Raw genomic sequence first — 19,445 nt, 5'->3', positions numbered from 1 at the left:
CGATAACTTCATTTATCAACACGATAACGCTACCGTCCATACATCAAATTACACAAAGCAGTGGTTAGCTCAAACAAAAGTATCAGGATTTTGACATAGAATTTTGACATGACTTGTTCCCCAGATTTAAACCCAATAGAAAATCTTTGGAGGATACTCGCGAGGAAAGTTTATGGCAATTGTAAGCAATACAGTACTGTTAATGAATTATGGAATGCGGTGAACGAAGCATGGGCATCTATTCAAGAAGGCACACTTCAGAGTTTGATTTCGTCAATGCCCCATCGTATTTTCGAAGTTATTCGAAGGAAATGGCAGTTCTACTAATTATTAATGAAGAAATAAACAAGATCTACCTGTTAATTTTGAACCTACTTATTTACAAAATATATGGCTTTATAGAAATTTCGCAGTTTATTTGATATAAAATTATATATATACGTTTATTTCTTTAAACAAATATTATTTCAATCTATATATATATGTGTGTGTTTCTAATAACGCTAAAATGAAATCAAACTCAAATTTATCATAAGTATAGAATAATTATAAGATACTACTGAAAAACGTAGTCGCTTTATGGAAATTTCAGGCACTGTAATAAAAATTGGGTAAATACATTAAAGCTTAATGAATTCGTGTTGAAAAGTACTATCGCATGGTATAAAAAAAATATATAGTTCCATTTGAAATACGAAACTCGACCATCATATCTCGTTACATAACAAAGTTAACAAAACATCCTTCTCACTGAAACATGAGCCCCCCAATTTTACCATGCAATTTCCATATTTGAAATTTTGCATTCAGCCGATAGTTTTGGAGTTAGAGCTCTGTATACTTAGGCTGGGACATCCTGTATAATGCACCAAAATTATTACATACTCCACCACAATCGCCGGATTTGAATCCGATTGAACATTTATGGAAGGAGTTAAAAACAAGACTCAACCGTTGTCACGTTACCAACAAAATAGATGCAAAAAATAAACTTAAAGAAATTTGGGAAAGTATCTTTAATTCTACCACAAGGAATTTAGTAAAATCTATACCTAAACATTTGCAAGCTGTCATAGATGCAAAGGGATACATGACGAAATATTGAACTTGTATTTATTAAGTGTTGTATATAAGTTTATTTGGTATAAGCTCAATTTTGTGTTAGCAAAACAGCTATACTTTTACGTTTTTTATTAAATATAGATAAATAGTTCATTTTATTCAAAATTTCTTTTACGAATTATCTGTTACAATATGTGAATAAAATATATATTGAATTTTTACTTTTGAATACATGTGTTTACACAGTTTTCTGTCACTTTTCATTACCGTTATAGGGGTACGCTCAATTTTGGGAGTAACTGTAAATGAAATCAGAATACTCAGAGCTAACAGTCGCGTAACTAAAATTAATTCCCATAAAAAATGCAAAAAAGTAAAAAAATTACGCCAAGTACATAAAATAGTAGATGACTTAAAGAATAATCATAGAAAAATAGAAGATCCCCATTATTACCGAGATTGCATGTTCTGAGTAGGTTGAGAAAATGGCACACGCAGAGTTTTTTTACACTAAAGTTCAATAACTAAAAAATGAATGAAACACAGCACATACAAAGGAACACAGATATTAGCACTAAGTATTTACACTGATATTTACACTGCGAAATTATAATTATAATTTGCTAAGTTTAAATTTAAGTAAATAACCGAATCGCGTGGACTGAGAAACTCTTATCGAGTGGACCGAGTATTATTATTGCGTGGACGAGTAATTAAGAAAAACGTTCACAATACTTTCTTCGAGAACACGTGTTCTGCGAGCAAAGCGTAAACTGATAATGGTGTCTCCCATGCGGCATACCGGCTACCACGTGGTGAGAGCGCTTCGGACTGCTCCGGACACGGCGCGTCCAGGAGGTGCTGCCGCTATCGGCATCGGCACATCTGCGAGTTATGACTACCAAAGACTACAACATATCCAAATTTCGTCAAAATCTGAGATGTTACTAAAAAATAAAGATATATAGATGTCGAATTGAGTAACCTCCTCCTTTTCGAAGTCGTTTAAAAAAGTGTCTGATTTGGCATGAAATGACCTTCTTGGGTCACACTTTTCACCAATACCCCCCCCCCCCATCCCCCCGATCTATAAAACACTTTCGTGTTAAAATACAAAGATGACCTTCATATCTAGTTTATACCACCCCCTATCAAAAAACTAGTAATATCGGATGATCAGCGCATCGATACAAATTCATATTGGCCTAATGCACATTTTTTCTTATCACCAATAGCAGCCAAGTTATTCAGGTGACCGACTCACCCTGTATATTGAGAGTTAAATATATTTTACACCGAGAATGTAGTTATTGTACATATTTATCAAGTCACAGCCAATTATAAATCTCGAATTTTTATACATCATAACAATACCCATTATGTGTAAAATATAATAGGAAAATATTTATAAAAAAGAACTAAAATTGTCACAGATGAATCAAATGCAGATGGAAATTTTAATAAAGTAAAAATTACAAATTGCAATATTTTGGTAAGTAAATTATAATCACGTAGCATAGAATACAAACTTAATTTTAATATAAACTGTAACCTCTTTAAAAATTTGGAAAAAATATAATAACGTATTTTTTTGAAATCACGTAACGTCGTCGTGTCTTTAAAGAACTTGAGTTTTATATCATAGTACAATAAATTGTTTTATTTTATACGCGGAAAGTCAGAAAATCATTACAAATAAGAAAATTATGGACGAGAAATCCTATAAAAGATATAAACGAAGGATTACTGAAGCCGTAGCTGTAGTCGATAACGAATCGCCAAAGTTTGAAGTTTCCTGTTATTATAAAACACGCAATTTAAATATTGATGCGAATCGCATCAAAGAAATAGATAAACAAAACATGGAAATGTTAAAAAGGATCAGCATAATTACTCGTACCAGGGTAACTACTTTACATTCAAAAAACTTTTCATTATGAACACGAATAACTATGTTTCTTTCTGTATTTTTCAATTTGATATCATTATGTACTTAGTGTAAAGGCTTAACAAACGTCGCTTCGAAATTTATTCAGTACATTCACATTTTAACTTATTCATGATATTTTGCATTTTTGACTTAATCACATTAAGTCAAATTTAATTAATTTTTTATGGAGGTTTCACCTTCCAAATACTGTTCCAATTAGTGGGATAAATTATAGTCTCATAATCATTACTAAGGTATGCTTTATAATTAAACCTAATGATATTCACTTAATGAAACATCAATATTATAGAAAATGTAATCTTGCATTTGTACAATAGGGTGTAGTTGACTGTTGGATGCCACGCATCAAATACAATTTTAATTTTGAAGATCAAGAAGCAAAAAATCATATAATTATGAAATCAAATAAAACTTTACTGAAGAGAATTCGCAAAGCTACTAGTAACTACCCCACAGCAGAATTTATAAAAAGTTGGAAAGACATGCAAATAAAAGCAATGATCAGTAGAAGGCAAATTGTGAATTTTTAACTTTCCAAGAATTTTATACATAATATTTATGGAATAATATGTACATGTTTAAAATCATTTATTTATACATGGAAGAACTGTTCATCTACATTAATAATTACCAGATATTTTTCCTTGCCATGCTATCGCAGATTGCTACTTGTATGTACTACAAAATAAAATGAATGCATTTGGTTCTTATCCTTTAACAAAATCATTAAAGTAATTCAAATTGTTGAATGTACTATGTCACTTACATGTATCTTTATATCTCTTATAAATTTGTATAGGTTTTTCAAAGCATGCTATATTTGATTCATTTATTGCATTAATGGTAATAAAAAAAGAGATAAAAATTAAGTGGTAAGAATTGAGTCAATAAATTAATATTTTGTAGTGCAGTTCACATGTTATTTATATTATTGCAATTACAACAATCAATTTTATATAACAATACAATTTATACAAGTCATATGTATCTTAAATAACAAAACCTAATACTTCCGATTTACCCTTTAATAGGATAGTGTTCTGGTCTCAATGTGTCTTAATTAACCAGAATCAACAGTGTTACAAATATCATAACTTGTCTTGAATTTTATAGGTTTCCGGAAGAATCAAAGGGTAAAATTACTGTGTCTCATGTAAATGAAGATCATTGCATGGTCAAGAGTTTGTCATTAATGAAAGTACTAAATCCATCTATTCGAACTAAATGTTTCTTTGAAATAGAAGTCCGAGGTGACAAACAAAAGTTAGGAGTCATTCAGTTTGAACTTTATGATGATGTTGTGCCACAAACATGTGCAAATTTCGCGGAACTATGCCTTGGAACAAGAAAAGGTTTATCATACAAGTAAATAAATTTCACGAACGCCAGTTTTCACTCAAATATAATCAATCGTTAAATACCTTGATCGAAAATTAAGATTAACATTTCCTAACCTATTTATCGACGGTTACAAATAATATTCGGCACATTTTCGAATTTAATATCTCCAACTGAACAAAAAGATTTCAGGTTTTACTATCCATGTAAATTGAATTAGCAAAATTTAAGAGAATCACTTGAAATTAGACAGAATTAAATCAAATTTTTAAATCACGTCTTTCTCTCGTTATACGTTTAATCTTAGAAATACTTGAAGTTTATCGAAATAAAACATTATTTGTAGAATAATAATTTTCAATCATCAAAAGAATTTTTCACACTTTAGATTTTTGTGTGTATGTAATTGTGTATATAACAAACCTGATAGCAGTGGTGGACATTCGTGGGATTTTTCCCTCGAGGAATTCTTTTCTGCGCATGCGTAAGCTAACGTCACAGGTACATGTCGTCTGCTACCATACATGTATCTGAACCGCCAGGGGAGGTGCATGTAAGGAGCCTTTGCAATTTTTCTGCGTTTTTAACGGACAAATAAAGTACAAAAGTGTTAGTGCTTTTTTTTATTCATATTTCTACTTCTTCCTTATGAGTTTTTCTGGAAGTATGTACACATATCTAGGGGTGTGTATATATGTTATAAATCAGTAATTTTTTGTTATAGCTACTTTCTGGAAATGCTTGCATTTTTTTATTTAAAATTAGTCTTCTTTAAATGTATTCAGTTGTTATTGGTAAGGTATATGCTTCCAATATATGATTGTATATGTATGTTTCATGTATTTGTGTCTTGTGTTCATTTTTATGTGCAATATTTTTGTTCGAATATTGGTAAGGTTTTCTGTAGTCTCCTTACTCTTAGCAATAAATGTTGGTATTCATGTAATAAATCGGCTGCAGACGTAAAAACTAAATAAATATTGAATTGTTTTCTACTTTTTATTGTACATCTATGCTATTTTCCTTCATAAAAACTTTTTTCTTTCTCTATAACTTCCTTACATTTTGTTCCTTACTGGGATCCAATGGTACCCTAAATTCCTAAGTAAGTGTATACAGCAGTGAGGACTGCAATGCTCGCTCCAGTGCGCATGATCAGGAAAATTCCACGAATGTCCATCACTGCTTGATAGATTTCGCAATTGGAATACGTTATATGGAGATCTGCCTTGAGCGATCCCCTCTTCGACAGTTTTAGTTCCTACGTTGCACGCGACGAGCAGCAGTTTCGTTACCATTTGTTACAAAAGAAATATATAGTTTTTTATACGTTTATTAAGTCGCATTTATTTATGTGGGGTGCCCTTCCCCACATAAATTTGGTGACTTTGACGTGACTAGAATTAACCGACGTGATCGGAAGTAACTATAAAGTTGCACGTTCAAAAAATAGATAGCAACGATGTCGGAAACCCAACGTAGTCGATGGAAGACCAAGGCAACAGTCAAAGCACGTCAAGACCTACTAATAGTGAAAATTCTACAGGAAACAATAAAATGACAACCACACCAACGAGTGGCGGCGAAATTTACGCCAAGTTCCGAAATATCAAATTACCGACCTTCTGGAGAAACCGACCCAAACCGATGTGTTTGTCTCGTTTCCTTCTACGGAAAATGTTTAAAAGAGGAAACGAGACAAACATATCGGCAAACTTCAGATTTATTCGAAGCCTAGGGTTTTGCCTATTACTGACCCAAAGTCTGGTTTATCTAGCTAGAGAGTGAATTCGCGTCATATCGCATAAGAGCAGACGACGTCAAATTCGGAATGAGATACCTCGATGAAGAGACGATGGGGATGGTCGTAGATGTCCTGGAAAATCCTCGAAAAGGAAGCAGGTATAAAGGTTTAAAAGAAGCATTAATCGAAAGATTTACTGAATTGCAAGAAAAGAGATTGCGGAAGTTGATGAGCGGACTTGGTTACAAGAAGCCTTCTGCGCTGCTGAGAGAGATGCGAAATCTCGCAGGAACCAGTGCCTCGAAGAAGATTCTGCAGACGTTGTGGACTCAACGTCTACTACTGCGAGTCCAGGAAGTGCTCTCCGTCTTTGACAGTTCGGATTTAGAGAAATTAGCAGAATGTGCCGACAAAATAATGGAGAGCTCTGCAAATCCGATGATAGCTGTGGCATCGACAACACTCTCAAGTATAACTTCTACGGCCACGATCCAGGAAAATCCGATACAACGATTGACGCAACAGATTAGCGAACTAACAACGCAGGTAGATGTTTTAACCGAAGTAACCGTAAAGGTCATAGGAGAGGTCGAATACGATGGCGATCCCGAAGCAGGAGCCGTCCTGGGAACCACGAAAACTCTGGCGAACACGCTATGTGTTTCTATCACAACAGGAGGTTGGAGGCGGGATCACTCAATCAAAACGTGATGTACCATCAGAGTTAGCAGCAATCACTAATGGTCCTAACGTTTCGCGCCGTTTATTTATCTCCGATAAGTACATTAGCATCTGATTTCTGATTGATACAGAAGCGAATGTATCTGTACTACCAGCAACACAACACGACAAAACGCAGGTCGCGGATTTTAAGCTTTATGCAGCCAATGGAAACCGAATAGTAACATACGGAACGAAAGAATTAACGCTTGACGTACGCTTGACAAGGAGAAGTTCGAGTATTTGATCCAGCAAAGCTATTGTAGACCTTTTTTTTTTATTGTGGAGAAATGCGTTACGCATACTTCGGCTCAGCGGGGGAGAAGCTGAGGTCATGTGGGACTATCATCAGGGAGGGGAGGCGCGCCCATCCGCGATGGCTACCCACACCCGCCTAAGCTACTTGGGAAGTGCCTGGATCACGCAATGCGTTTCGACCTTCCACATCGGGAACGGCTCAGTAACGGAGTGGTACGACGAAAACACGCGCACTGCGCGTACACTAAGGACCAGGGAAGAGGGTGCGATTCAGAACAAGTCATGAATAGAGATCCTGGAAAGCGAAACGCCATTTTATTTTTGTTTTTATTTATTTTTCCTTTTTTTTATACGACTCCATCGTTTAGGAGGGAGTATTGATGAAATCCGCCTTGAGCGATCCCCTCTTCGGCGGTTTTAGTTTCTACGTTGCACGTAACGAGCAGCAGTTTCGTTACCATTTGTTAAAAAAAAAATATAGTTTTTGATACGTTTACTAAGTCGTATTTATTTCTGTGAGGTACCCTTTTTTGCATAGTTTTTGCTTTGTTGGCCGGAGGAGGCCGCCGGTATGGCCCCCGAAGTCCTTTTGGTTGCGTGGGTCTTAGCCCCTGTTCCGGTCTAGCAGTAAGACCGGAGGAGACAGTCACCCAGCCGTTGATTCTACCTGTTTCTCGCTGGATTCTCGCTTTCATTTGGCCCTGGCCATGCTTCACGAGGACATCGCTACTTCACGGGGCGGTCCATTATTGGGTGAGCCCATTCTACCTATATCTCGGTAATGCCGAAGCGGAGTTGGACGTCGGGCAATTCACATCCCTCAGGACCTGCAGTGCCAGCCTGCATATTTCCCCTTGCGCCGTGCCATCGAGACTGAGAGCTCTATCCACCCCTTATCATTTTATTCCTGGGCCGATAGTCAGTCACCTTTCTCAGCCTTTTTTTTTTTTTTTTTTTATGTGTGGAAATGCTTTACGCATGCCCCGCCTTCCCGGGGGGAAAGGCAGGGATATACGGGACTCAGCCCTGACCATACCCGCTAAAACCACACACACGCCTCATAGCTAAATGCAGACTGCCTGGATCACGCGTGTACTCAACAGGACAGCCTCCGCTATACATAAAATCCCATGCGGGGGAGTTAGCCCCCGCTTTCCCTACGCTAAAAAGACCCCGGGTGGAGTGACCCGCCCGGTGTCCCCATTCCATGAGAGCCTTCGACTTAAGCTTCCCGAGCCTCCGCTCGGTCCACTTACAGCTCTCTGGCATCATCGTGTCCCGTCCAAGGCGTAAGACCCCTACGATAGGGCCCACCCAGGACGAGCCAGGATGACGCCTACTTCCGGTAAGAGAGAGCCGTCGGAGGTGTGTTCCGGCACACCTCGGCTTTCTCCGCCCCACCCCCCTTCCCCACAACAAATTGTGGGGGAGGCCGGCACTCTAATCCGAGGGGATAAGCGGGTGCCGGACCACCCCGAGGGAAGCATAGCTTCCCTCAATGGACCGGGGTCAGCTCACACCCCGGTCCGATGGCCTTCTCGGCCTATTGGCCCTTCCCCCCTTTGCGAAGGGGACGTGACCTGTCGTGGGGGGGGGGGGAGCCCTGCACAGTCCCGCTCAAAGCTACCCGCCTATTTGGCGGGGGTCTACGGCGCGAGGGTCGTAGTCCGCGTCCACGTCTTCGCCGCAGGGGTGACACTGCGCGGTTGGCTCCCGCCCCATTCTATGCAGGTACTCACCAAAACACCCATGACCGGTGAGTACCTGCGTGAGGCGGAAGGTCAGCCTTCTCCGCACCCTGCACCACGTATCAAATACGGGCAGGATGGCCCGGACGATTGAACGACTCGATGGAGCATCAATCAAGCGCTGCTTCCACCGGGCGAACGTGTTCGTTCGGGCCTGACGCTTCATTTCTTCGACCTCCTCGGCCTCCTCTCTGCCGAGATCGACCCCTGGCGGTCGGCGGGCGGCGCAAACTATATGATATAGCCGCGCCCGTTCCGCCGCCACCAAGTCAAGTGGGGCGATCCCGGCCAGAAAAAAAGTTTTCCATTACCGAGTCTTGAACCCACGAACTCTAGAATATCAATCTGCGGCGTAACGCTCGTAGCTACAACAGCTTCTACCTTTCTCAACCCCTTCCCCCCTCTCTGACTTTATTCCCTAGCACTCCCCCCTTCCCTCTTTGCCCACCCGCCTCTGTCTGAGAGGTAGTGTCTGGGTCGCGAGCAAGTCTACAGCCCTCCCTCCTCCTTAGTTGATTAGTCTATTCCACTCGGTTCCTTACGCCGGCGGTAGCCCGTCGACATCGCTCGACGTTTGGATTACCGGCTTGTCTCTGTTTTTTGACACTCCGCGGGTTCTCTAATTAAGAACCGCAGAGTAGTTCGAGCAGTGCTCTGCTGCATCTTGGAGGTCAAGGCAGCACCGCAGCTGCTCGTCCTCCTCCGCCGATCTTACCTATTCCTATCACGGGCCTATCTTATTTGGGTTTACAGTTTGTCTCGTTTGCCCCCGTAGCTCTCACTCCCGTAATCCCCTTTTGTATGATTGTGTATATCAGGTACGGTCACCACCCGTCCTAGGTCTGAGCTCTTCCCATTCTAGGGGGAAGCGCACTAGCCCTTTACTTACGATGGTTATTGTTGGTTTATTTGTAGTACACCCATTGCTTGGAGGTGCCGTGTTATACACTTGGCTTGTGTGTATTGTGGCGCGTGTGGAAGAGGGCCCTCTCCTCGCCCCCCGCCAGTGGACCTCTTCCTCGGCGAGGTGCCACAGTTGACCTCCATACCAAGGCGTTCCCTGTGGCTACTTTTTGTGCCGAAGCGGTTTTTGGGTCCTCTTTAGTACACACGCCATGTTTTACCCTCGTGGGATGTAATTATTTATGCTACTTGTTAGGTTTCGTTCATTTTCCATGGGTTAATTTCTGCTATGTAGGATGTTATTTTGGCTGGTTTCAACATTGGTATCATGTCTGGTTCTAGGAAGGGTTGTTCTAGGTGTTTCCTTCTAGTCGTAATCAGTCTTGTTTGTTTAGTTGTATTGTTTGTCGTGCTCGTTTCCTGTTATTTGTTTATGTGCCTAGCAGTTCTTTGGCCTGCTTGCAATCTTGGGTGTCTATCCATTTCCTTTTCTTGGCTGTTTCACGCCATTTTCTAATTTCTTCGTTGTATGCTGCTTCGGGCAGTGGTATTATGGGTTCGGGTCCCGTAGGGGGTACATCCGAACCCAGGTTTGCTAGTCTATCGGCTTCTTCGTTGCCTGTTACTCCTGAGTGTCCTGGGACCCAGGTTATTGTGACCTTATTGCCTAGTTTCGCTAGGTCATTTAGTCTTGTTTTGCATGTGAGGTACCCTTCCCCACAGTTACGAGGAAAACTACACATATGTCACGTGTCACGGTCAAAGTGCGACGAGAGAATGGAAGAAATGGAAAGAGTGGAACGCAAAGGTGGGGACGGCCCTCGTTACTCGTGCGTTACTATTGCGTTACTCGTGCATGCACGTCGGAAAAAGCGGAGCGCACAGTAGTGTAGCTATACAAAACGATATTGGTCTTTATTTGTTTGTTTGTTTCTTAATCTTATAAGGATACGAAATCTGTTTTATATTGATTGTTGCACTTATTATTAACATGTGCTCTTTTTCATGTTACATTTACATTATTTTACATCAATCTTTAACTTTTTACATTACATTCTTTACATGAATGTTGGGACCCACTGGCTCCCTATAGCTCGGGACCTCGAGATCGCTAAACCCGTACTGTAGCTACAATAAACATGGTGTTGGATTTTCTCTTCCAAGAAGAGAAATTTTTTCGTTTACAAAAACCATCGCTGCGCGTGTTGTGTCTCCTTACGAGACACAAGTCAAGAGGGAGCAGCTATGTCCCATTTTTAACCGACTTCAAAAAGGAGGAGGTTACTCAATTCGACATGTATATTTTTTTTTTTTTTATATGTATGTTACTCGATTACGTCCATACGGCTTGACCACTCGGGATGAAACCTATTGCATCTTGTAGAGCATGTCTCGAGGGTGGTTCTATTATCAACAAATTTTGTAATTTCTCATTTTTTACCCGTTTTTTTGTACAAAAAACCGAAAAATGTTGTATTGCTTCTTATTTCGAAACGAATTGACCAATCGGATTGAATCTTCTTGCATCTAGTAGGGCTTCGTTGCCTCTTAAAAGCTTAGAAAGACATTCGACCTACTTCCATTTTTTACCACTTTATTGCACTTTTTATTGCAAAATTGGACTATTTCACGTATCTTCGGCCTGAATTCGATGAAATCGATGAAACCCTTTACATTTAGCTGCTGGACAGTTTTCGAGTTGATCACTTTGCAAAAATGATTTTTCTTATTGTTTATAACTATTGTTATTGCAAACTTTCAATTCCTTTATGTAACTCGACAAGGAATTAACCGACTGCGATGGAGCCTTCCACATTTCATGATAGATGAATTCGTGATGTTCCCATTTGCAAAAATTTATGGACACTTTCATTGTTTAAAAACATTGTTGCCGCAAAATTGCTATGCTCTGGTGTAGCTTGACAAGGAATTTACCAAACACAATCAATCCTTTCACATTTAGTTCCACATGCATTCCTGATAATCCCATTTGCAACTATACAGGGTGTCCCAAAAATGTTGGATGTCTTTGAAAGGGGTGTTTCGGGGGGTGATTTGAAACAATTTTATCTTTGCGAAAATGTTGTTCGAGGTTTCGTTAAGGAGATATTGACAGAAACCCCCGACCAATCAGAGCGCAAGTTTGTTTCTAGAATATCCTCTTAACGAAGCCTCGAACACCGTTTTTGCTAAGGAAAAATTGTTTCAAATCACCCCCCGAAACACCCCATTCAAGGACATCCAACATTTTTGGGATACCCTGTATATTGCTCATAACTATTGTTATTGCATGAAATCTACTGGTTATAGATTGCCACTAAAAAGAGTGAAATAATTTCTATTTCATTTATATTAAATGATATTCGATAATATATTAAATTTCTATTTCCTTTATATTAAATTATATTAAATAATCTTTTTGTAGTCGGCGAAAAATTAAAAATTTCTTACATTCAAAATGACCAAATTTGGTTTAAATTTCTTTCGGAGGGACAAAACTTATGCCCTTAAATTATTGCTATCATCATATCTACTTCAGACATCATATACATTAACACGTTTCACCATCGGCGCCTTCACCACAAACTATTCCAAATCTACTCAGATAGTACTTTCACGTAGACATTTATTCTCTGGCTGAGCGTTCTATAGGACAGTATCTCGGCTATACGGCCATACCTGCACCCACACGAAAGTGATGAGTTTGTAAAACGACAAACAAGCGCCTAATAACTGATTCTTAGTACCACTGACCACTGGTAGGGTTTCTTATTCTAACGAACCTTCACACAGCCGACCAGGAAAGAAAATGGAACGACAATGGCCCTCTCCATTATTACATTTCATCGAGGCAAGTACTCGGAAACCACGTAAAACTCTAGTGTTGAGCAATTGTAAGGAATTTTGCTTTTGGGTCCTCTTTTTCTGGGGAAGTCTATTGCCATCAACAACCCCAGGTGACCGACCTGGACTTTCACGTAGACAGTATACATGTATACTTTAACAGCATTTAACATTGCCGCTTTCACCAAAAACTAACTCAAGCAGGAATTTAAAAGTTTTTAATTTTGCGCCGACTACGAAAAGGTTATTTATCATAATTTAATATAAAGGAAATAGAAATGTAATATATTATTGAATATCATTTAATATAAATGAAATAGAAATTATTTCATACTTTTTAGTGCAATTTTAATATTTTTTCGAAGTCGGTTATATTTTTTTAGAGGGTCCTTGTGTTCCTTGTGCCATGTCACCCCGATCTAGCAGTAAGACCTTTCGTTAGTTCCTCACTTTTCTTTGGCCCGGGCCTATCTTTGTTGAGGACGCTAGCTACTCCGTGAGGGTGGTCCATCATTGGGCTGGGCCATGCTGCCTATTCCTCGAGAACGCCGAAGCGTAGTTGAGTGTTAGGCAATCCACATCCCTCAGGACCCACAGTATCAGCCTGCATTTCTGTCTCCCCTCTTCACTATGCCATCAAACCTGAGAGTAGAGTCCTATACACCCCTTGTCATGCTAATCCTGGTCTGCTGTTCGATTACCATTCTCAACCTACGTGTTCCGTAACACGGGATGGATCTATTGCCCTTAAAAATTACCACTTCCCTTCCTCCCTTCCCTGATTCTGTTATTCTGTTGTTCTATTCCCTAACACTTCCCCCTTCCCACCTCTTTCTTATAGGTTCTAGGTACTATGCTTTGCTGGATGGTTGGTGAGGCAGCTCAATTGGCTGTCGCGTAACGGCAACACCTCTACCTGCACGGACACCGAACGAACGACGGAGCCAGGTCAGTATTCAAGCATCAGAATACGACTATGTACTGTGACTGTCGGAAAAAAGGGGATCATGGGGACGTTTAGACGGAGCGAGCGTAATCATCTGTCTCCTCAGTCCCCACTAGTTTGTGAGACCCTCGCCAACCATCCAGCAAGGGACAATAGTCTATGGTCAAGTGGTGAATTATTTTCCCCATGAGTATCAGCCCCGAACGACACGGCTGCCTCTTCTATCTTTTAGCGCGGTAACCATCCGCCTTAGATTTGGGTTCCCTGAGGGAACGATAGATGGTCTCTATTTTGTTATACTTTTATAATTCTTTAGAGCAACTAAGGACGCCAGTTTTATAGTCGTATTAGTGACGCTAAAAACTGTGCGTATGCGTGACGTAGAGCCATCTCTATCATCACTGACAATGAGTAGGATTCTTTTTTACCAAATTGATTACCTCTATAATTGCATGAATCACGATACGTGCAAAAGTTTTTAACACCATTTCTTTACAACTATCGTGGTTCTATTGAACGATTAAATGATTTGTAATATGTTAACTATATAATAGAATAAAATATCATAAAACCTGAAAAGGCAAAGTTCAAATATCCATTATCCAACAGGAACACACCCTTCCATCGTATTGTTACCGGTTATTGGTGTCAAGGCGGAGACGTTACGAATTTTAATGGTAGCGGAAGAGCTTCTATATTTGATCAATCATTCGTGAATGAGAATTTCAATTTACGTCATGCTGGCCCTGGCATTTTATCTATGTGTAATGACGATGAAAATAAAAACGATTCCAAATTTAATCTTACTTTTAGACGATTAGAGACAATGGATGGAAAATATGTAGTTTTTGGAAAGGTTATTTCGGGTCTCTCAAATATTTACAAGGTATAGAAAACTGTTTGAAAGCAAATAAAAATTTATATCACTTTGTTTAAAAAAAAGAGAAAATTATGACCTTAAAATATTATTGGTATATCCACCTGGAACAAAGAAAATATCTCCACGCTATGTCTGACATTAAATAAAAAAATGTCTCCCATAAATATGTTTTTATTAAGTTTAAAACTAAACCTGTTTAATTAAGTGACCAGTTTGAAATGGTCCATCCTATATTTAAAAATAAAATATGCACCTGAATTCAACATTGTGTACATTTTTATTAGAGACTAATCTAATTTATGTAATTTTTAGATTGAAGAATTTGGGACAAAGACGGGAAAACCGATTAAAACAATAATTGTAGCCAACTGTGGTATTATATCAAAAAAACACAAGCGGTACCCACCGGAAATAATGAACGACGTAGAAAAAAATACATAAAACAAGGAAACGGAAAACTCTATCGATACGAACCACTTCGGCAAGGATTTCGATTATAGCAAATGGCTGACATGCTCATGAGTGGCTAATTATTTAGGTACTATGATCGATCATTGTGTCAATACGTGATAACTTAAATATAAGTGATAATTTAAAACAATGATAAATAAAACACATTACATTAACCATTTTTTTTATTGTTTTATTTGTTGGAATGTCAGTCTGTTTGTGACTTAGCCTTCCATTTTTAGTTGGTTTTTAATATTTACAAATTCTGTTGGTGTCAAATATACATAGCTCTGTATATAATTGTATCAAACATATTGTTTATAATAATAAGGTACTTTAAAGGCCGCATATATAATAAATGTTACTTATGTGTGCACATTATCCTTGCAAAACATAACCATTGTGCAATTAAAATGTTTCACTATTTCACCATTTCACCATATGTACAATATATGGTGTACAAAATGCAGCTTTTTCAGAATCGCCTAATTATCTCAATTATATCGTGTATCAGATACAAAAACCTCTAGCGATGTATACATTTTAAGAATATAATTATTATTAAAACCATTATTCTATGTATATTTTTAAAAAAAACCTATAAAAACATTTATTTTTTCTGTTCTCATTAACGTTATATATATTGAATATTGTAGAATATATACGTATATTATTTTCAAATTAGTATTTTTTATTTATTTATATGTTAGTGTGATTTAAAAAGTGTTAAGAAACTAAATGTATTCGAAAGTAGACGCTAGAAATCTGAATAGATTAGGTCACTTGTATAGTCGCCAGAACTTTCTATTGTTTGAATGTTAATTATTAAGTTTAAAATAGAAAAAATAAATATGACTATGTAAACAATATTATCAATTAATGCATGAAAATAACATTATATTTAAACAATATTATACCCTAATAACATTCGTGCACTGAAAATTATAATTTTCAATAATCTGTATAAGTACTTAGGAGTAGTGCACCTTTAAGCTGGTATTCTTTTAGGGTTTAAATCATACATACGACGCATACGTTTCTTCAACTCTTGCGGAAATTTATCATAACATTTTTTACAAGCTGGCTTTAAATCAAATTCAAAAAACTTGGTTTTCTGATTCATTTTTTGATCACAAAACGCACATGCAAAGTGATGAACACACCATGCTTTGTTTAAAGCTGTGAAAACTGAAAAATACAAAATATACAATATATAGTAACCCCTTATAATCTGGCAAGAAATACATGAAAAAGGATTGCACTGGTTAAACTTAATCTTTGAATAAGGGTACATAAGAGTACTCTATCCTAGCAACCATATGCCATACTTAACACATTGCATACCGACTACATATCAGCTACTGAACCCCTAAACGCCAGTTTTGTTTGTCTGTCTCTGAACAATAAGTAGCAAAAGTAAAATGGGATATTTTAATTGACTATTCATCAAGTATATAGAATTTAACAAAAATGAAAAATACAAAAACAAAATCGAAATTTGTAATGTATGAATTATATTAAAGTTAAACGATAAATTTAGAAACCCGCATTATCGCAGTGCCTGCGGTCAAGTGATAGATTCAGAAACGCGCATTATTATCGGGGCGGCACTCAATGTGTTAAGTCAATTTTGAAAGTAATGTAACAAATATATTTTCCTGAATGTAACAAATTAAATAATTCTATCGAATTTAAATAATAATAAAACATAATATACATACCATCGCCATTGATTACTTGATTGCATACAAAACAAAGATTTCCAAAGAGTTGGTGGTAATGAGTCTCGCAATAAGCTAAACCTTTTTTTTCATAATGCCGATGACCTAAGAATGGTTTCTCACATTTTGCACAAACAAAGTGCTCAACATGCCAGTGTTTACCCAAAGCAGTTACTACACGTTCTTCAATTGGACGTCGACAAGCTCCACAAATTGGAATTCCCATTTTGTCATGACATCTCAAACAATATAGCTCATTCTAAAAATATTAATTGCCAATATATATCTTCAAGATAATATTTAAAAATACAACAACCTTTTCATAAATACCATATCATTAGCAGCATATCCTGCCCTGGAATTCACTTCTCTGGCATCAGAATTAAGTTCTACTCCACAAGCTGAACAATTAAAATGATAGGGATGATATAATTCCCCACGAAAGCGCAGAGGTTTATCGTCAATTACTCCACTGAAAACATATACATGTGTTAGAGTATAACAGATAAACTTTTTTTACAATTTATTGCACAAATAAACTTAAAAGTAAAATGCCACATACTGGCACTGATGACAGATATATTTTCCAAGTGCTCCAGCTTTCACACGTGCATTACAGGTATGACATAAAGCTCTACCCTGACATTTAATAAATCCTGCATCAGCCAATTCACCATTGCATTCTTCACAACGGAAACAACCTGGATGCCAATTGGCATTCATTGCTTTTATCACACGACCAATAACAAATTCTCCTATACATAAAAAAGTTTAAAAGTTATTTCCATAAAGTTACACGTTAATAATATTACAATACGTATTAAAATTCTTAAACAACATTAAAGTTAGGTAAATCAAATGTACCTTACCACATTTTTCACAACAGGGAGCAAATAATACATGAAAATCATGCTCGCAATACTTGTATCCTTCAAATTCATAAAATATTCCATCAGGAAATGGACGAAAACACTGAGCGCATCTAATAAAATAAAACATTCGTTAAAAATTATTTACAGGAAAATTAATTACATTATTAAAATCCGTGTTAATTGAAAATATAAACTATTTCTAGAAATAGAGTTCCTTACACAAAACATTGAGAATGCCATAATTCTCCATGTGAATTAACAATTTTTTCATGAGCTACAAAACCTTCTCTGCAGCGAGAACAAAACATATGATCCAAAGACATTTCTGTAACACTTTGGTAAAGATTATATTGTTAATAGTAATATCTATCTGAAGAAAACTTAACTTATAATACATATTAAACTTTTAATAAAAGTTCATAAATAGTATCAAATAATATAATAAGATATTCCCTTATTTTATAAACATTTAACATTTACACTATTTAATAAATATATTGCATAACCCTCATTATGGTAAGCCGGACAATTAGTCATAATAAAGTCTTAGTCGTGAGTACCTCGTCTTCTTTCTTTCCTTCTTCGCACGGACACTACACATCAATATTATATATTTTAATTTCAATTATTTCTCAATTTTGTATAGTTTCATACAGTTTTCACATAGCAAACGATATTTTTAATTTTATTAAGATATGAATAATAAAAGAATGGAAAAAATATTAATTATTAAAGTAACAATTACAAATAAATTTCAATCGAAAATCAATGCAAGTTAATAATGTACAAGTATTAAATTAATTTTCCTGAATGAATAAAATTAACTTTTTTATTTCATTCCACGATGTACTCTGGTTCCCATAAATTTCAACTTGTTTTCTTCCTTCTACGACGAATAAACACAGATGTAAATATCATATGTATCTCAAATTAAATTTTAAATATCTTCATAGTAACGAATTTAAAATTATATACCTGTAAATGAATTTTTAACGGCGGAAGAGATATCTTATAACACTACGTTTCGCAAGAGAAATAATCGTGCTTACCCTGGCATTCTTTTAATGATGAAGAAGAACTAATTAAATCTCACGAGATTTAATTTATTCGTTCAACAATTTTTTAAGCATTCCATTTTATCCATTTTAGAGATTATTTGGAAAAGTACTTGAATTTTGTTATACATGAAAAAAATATTATTTGTTATTAATACTACTTCCACTTTATTTTATAAAACTATATTTTGTATGCAAATGTACATATCCACACAACGTTGTTTCATGTAAAACTAGAGATGATTCGTTATGAGCTTAGAATAAAAATTACGTCATCAAATAATGCACCTCCTTCTCTAGAGTAAACGTTTCATTTAAATGCACCGACCAATCGGATGATAGAAACACAAAATTGCCTTTTGCGAAGAGAGAGCCAAACACCATATATTATGGATACGAGATAGGGTGCGCAGAAGACCGAGCAAAACTCCGAGTTGACTTCAGCGATAGTTGGCGGAAAAAGTAGGAAGCTCCGAAACAAGGATAGTTCGATCCTTGTCTCTCTAATGATGCTGCGACAAAGAGGGAGATACAACAAACGGAGAAGAGACAAAGACAGAATGATATCAAACATTTGTAATTTTCCAAACAGTTACTGTGAGTAACTTTAATATTCGGACACTGAGATTTTTTGCTTTGTTTCATCATAACTTCGTTTCTAATGAAACAAATAAAAAACATAATCAAGTATTATATTAACGTATATGTGTAGTAAACAATAGTATAAGTTTTATTTATATAACTTACTGTAGTTGTTAAATAATACGATTTAAACAAAACATTGTCTGATTTTCGCATTACTTTTCTGGGTGTTTACGCAGAGTTACTTCGAGTTTAGAAGGAGTGTTTGTTTACAAACACGAGTCGACTATTCGGATGATACCAGGGCCCACAAGCTGCCGTATTTAGGGTTGAAGCCCAATCCAACTCGCGCGCGTAAGGAATGATGGCGC

General features: G+C 36.9%; 3 protein-coding genes across 4 annotated transcripts; 2 read left to right on the top strand and 1 right to left on the bottom strand.

Annotated features, from left to right (window-relative positions):
* The first annotated feature begins 5,654 nt into the window (after positions 1–5,654).
* LOC128896820 (uncharacterized) lies at positions 5,655–7,361 on the top strand. The gene has a single exon (XM_054160333.1). The coding sequence runs from the start codon at positions 6,183–6,185 to the stop codon at positions 6,804–6,806; it is 624 nt and encodes a 207-aa protein (XP_054016308.1). The 5' UTR covers positions 5,655–6,182; the 3' UTR covers positions 6,807–7,361.
* A 6,214-nt stretch (positions 7,362–13,575) lies between these two features.
* Positions 13,576–15,408, top strand: LOC128897007 (peptidyl-prolyl cis-trans isomerase A-like). Its single transcript, XM_054160626.1, has 4 exons — positions 13,576–13,629; positions 13,990–14,045; positions 14,124–14,400; positions 14,707–15,408. The coding sequence occupies exons 1-4, from the start codon at positions 13,576–13,578 to the stop codon at positions 14,833–14,835; spliced, it is 516 nt and encodes a 171-aa protein (XP_054016601.1). The 3' UTR covers positions 14,836–15,408.
* A 312-nt stretch (positions 15,409–15,720) lies between these two features.
* LOC128896812 (LIM and senescent cell antigen-like-containing domain protein 1) lies at positions 15,721–19,409 on the bottom strand. Of its 2 annotated transcripts, XM_054160311.1 has the most exons (8): positions 19,240–19,409; positions 18,487–19,004; positions 17,657–17,770; positions 17,435–17,547; positions 17,128–17,320; positions 16,896–17,037; positions 16,566–16,824; positions 15,721–16,032 (listed from the first exon to the last, which is right to left on the bottom strand). In XM_054160311.1, exons 2-8 carry the CDS (start codon positions 18,492–18,494, stop codon positions 15,833–15,835), a joined length of 1,029 nt encoding a protein of 342 aa, XP_054016286.1. In that variant the 5' UTR covers positions 18,495–19,004; positions 19,240–19,409; the 3' UTR covers positions 15,721–15,832. The 2 variants fall into 2 exon arrangements, with proteins under 2 accessions (XP_054016286.1, XP_054016285.1); XM_054160310.1 differs by lacking the exons at positions 18,487–19,004; positions 19,240–19,409 and adding an exon at positions 17,998–18,030.
* Between the last annotated feature and the right edge of the window lie 36 nt (positions 19,410–19,445).

Source organism: Hylaeus anthracinus, unplaced genomic scaffold (genome assembly GCF_026225885.1).
Source record: "Hylaeus anthracinus isolate JK02 unplaced genomic scaffold, UHH_iyHylAnth1.0_haploid 11978, whole genome shotgun sequence".
NCBI lineage: Eukaryota > Metazoa > Arthropoda > Insecta > Hymenoptera > Colletidae > Hylaeus > Hylaeus anthracinus.
This window is presented reverse-complemented; position numbering and strand designations above follow the sequence as displayed.

Bases quoted from the DNA above. Each gene is read 5' to 3' on its own strand.
- LOC128896812 (XM_054160311.1), bottom strand. The intron at 17,548-17,656 runs GTAAGGAACTCT...TTATTTTATTAG, and splicing joins TGGCATTCTCAATGTTTTGT to ATGCGCTCAGTGTTTTCGTC. The intron at 16,825-16,895 runs GTATTTATGAAA...TAATATTTTTAG, and splicing joins GATATGCTGCTAATGATATG to AATGAGCTATATTGTTTGAG.
- LOC128897007 (XM_054160626.1), top strand. From the start codon at position 13,576: ATGGGGACGTTTAGACGGAGCGAGCGTAATCATCTGTCTCCTCAGTCC. The intron at 13,630-13,989 runs GTTTGTGAGACC...TACGTGCAAAAG, and splicing joins TGTCTCCTCAGTCCCCACTA to TTTTTAACACCATTTCTTTA. The intron at 14,046-14,123 runs GTAATATGTTAA...ATTATCCAACAG, and splicing joins ATTGAACGATTAAATGATTT to GAACACACCCTTCCATCGTA.
- LOC128896820 (XM_054160333.1), top strand. From the start codon at position 6,183: ATGAGATACCTCGATGAAGAGACGATGGGGATGGTCGTAGATGTCCTG.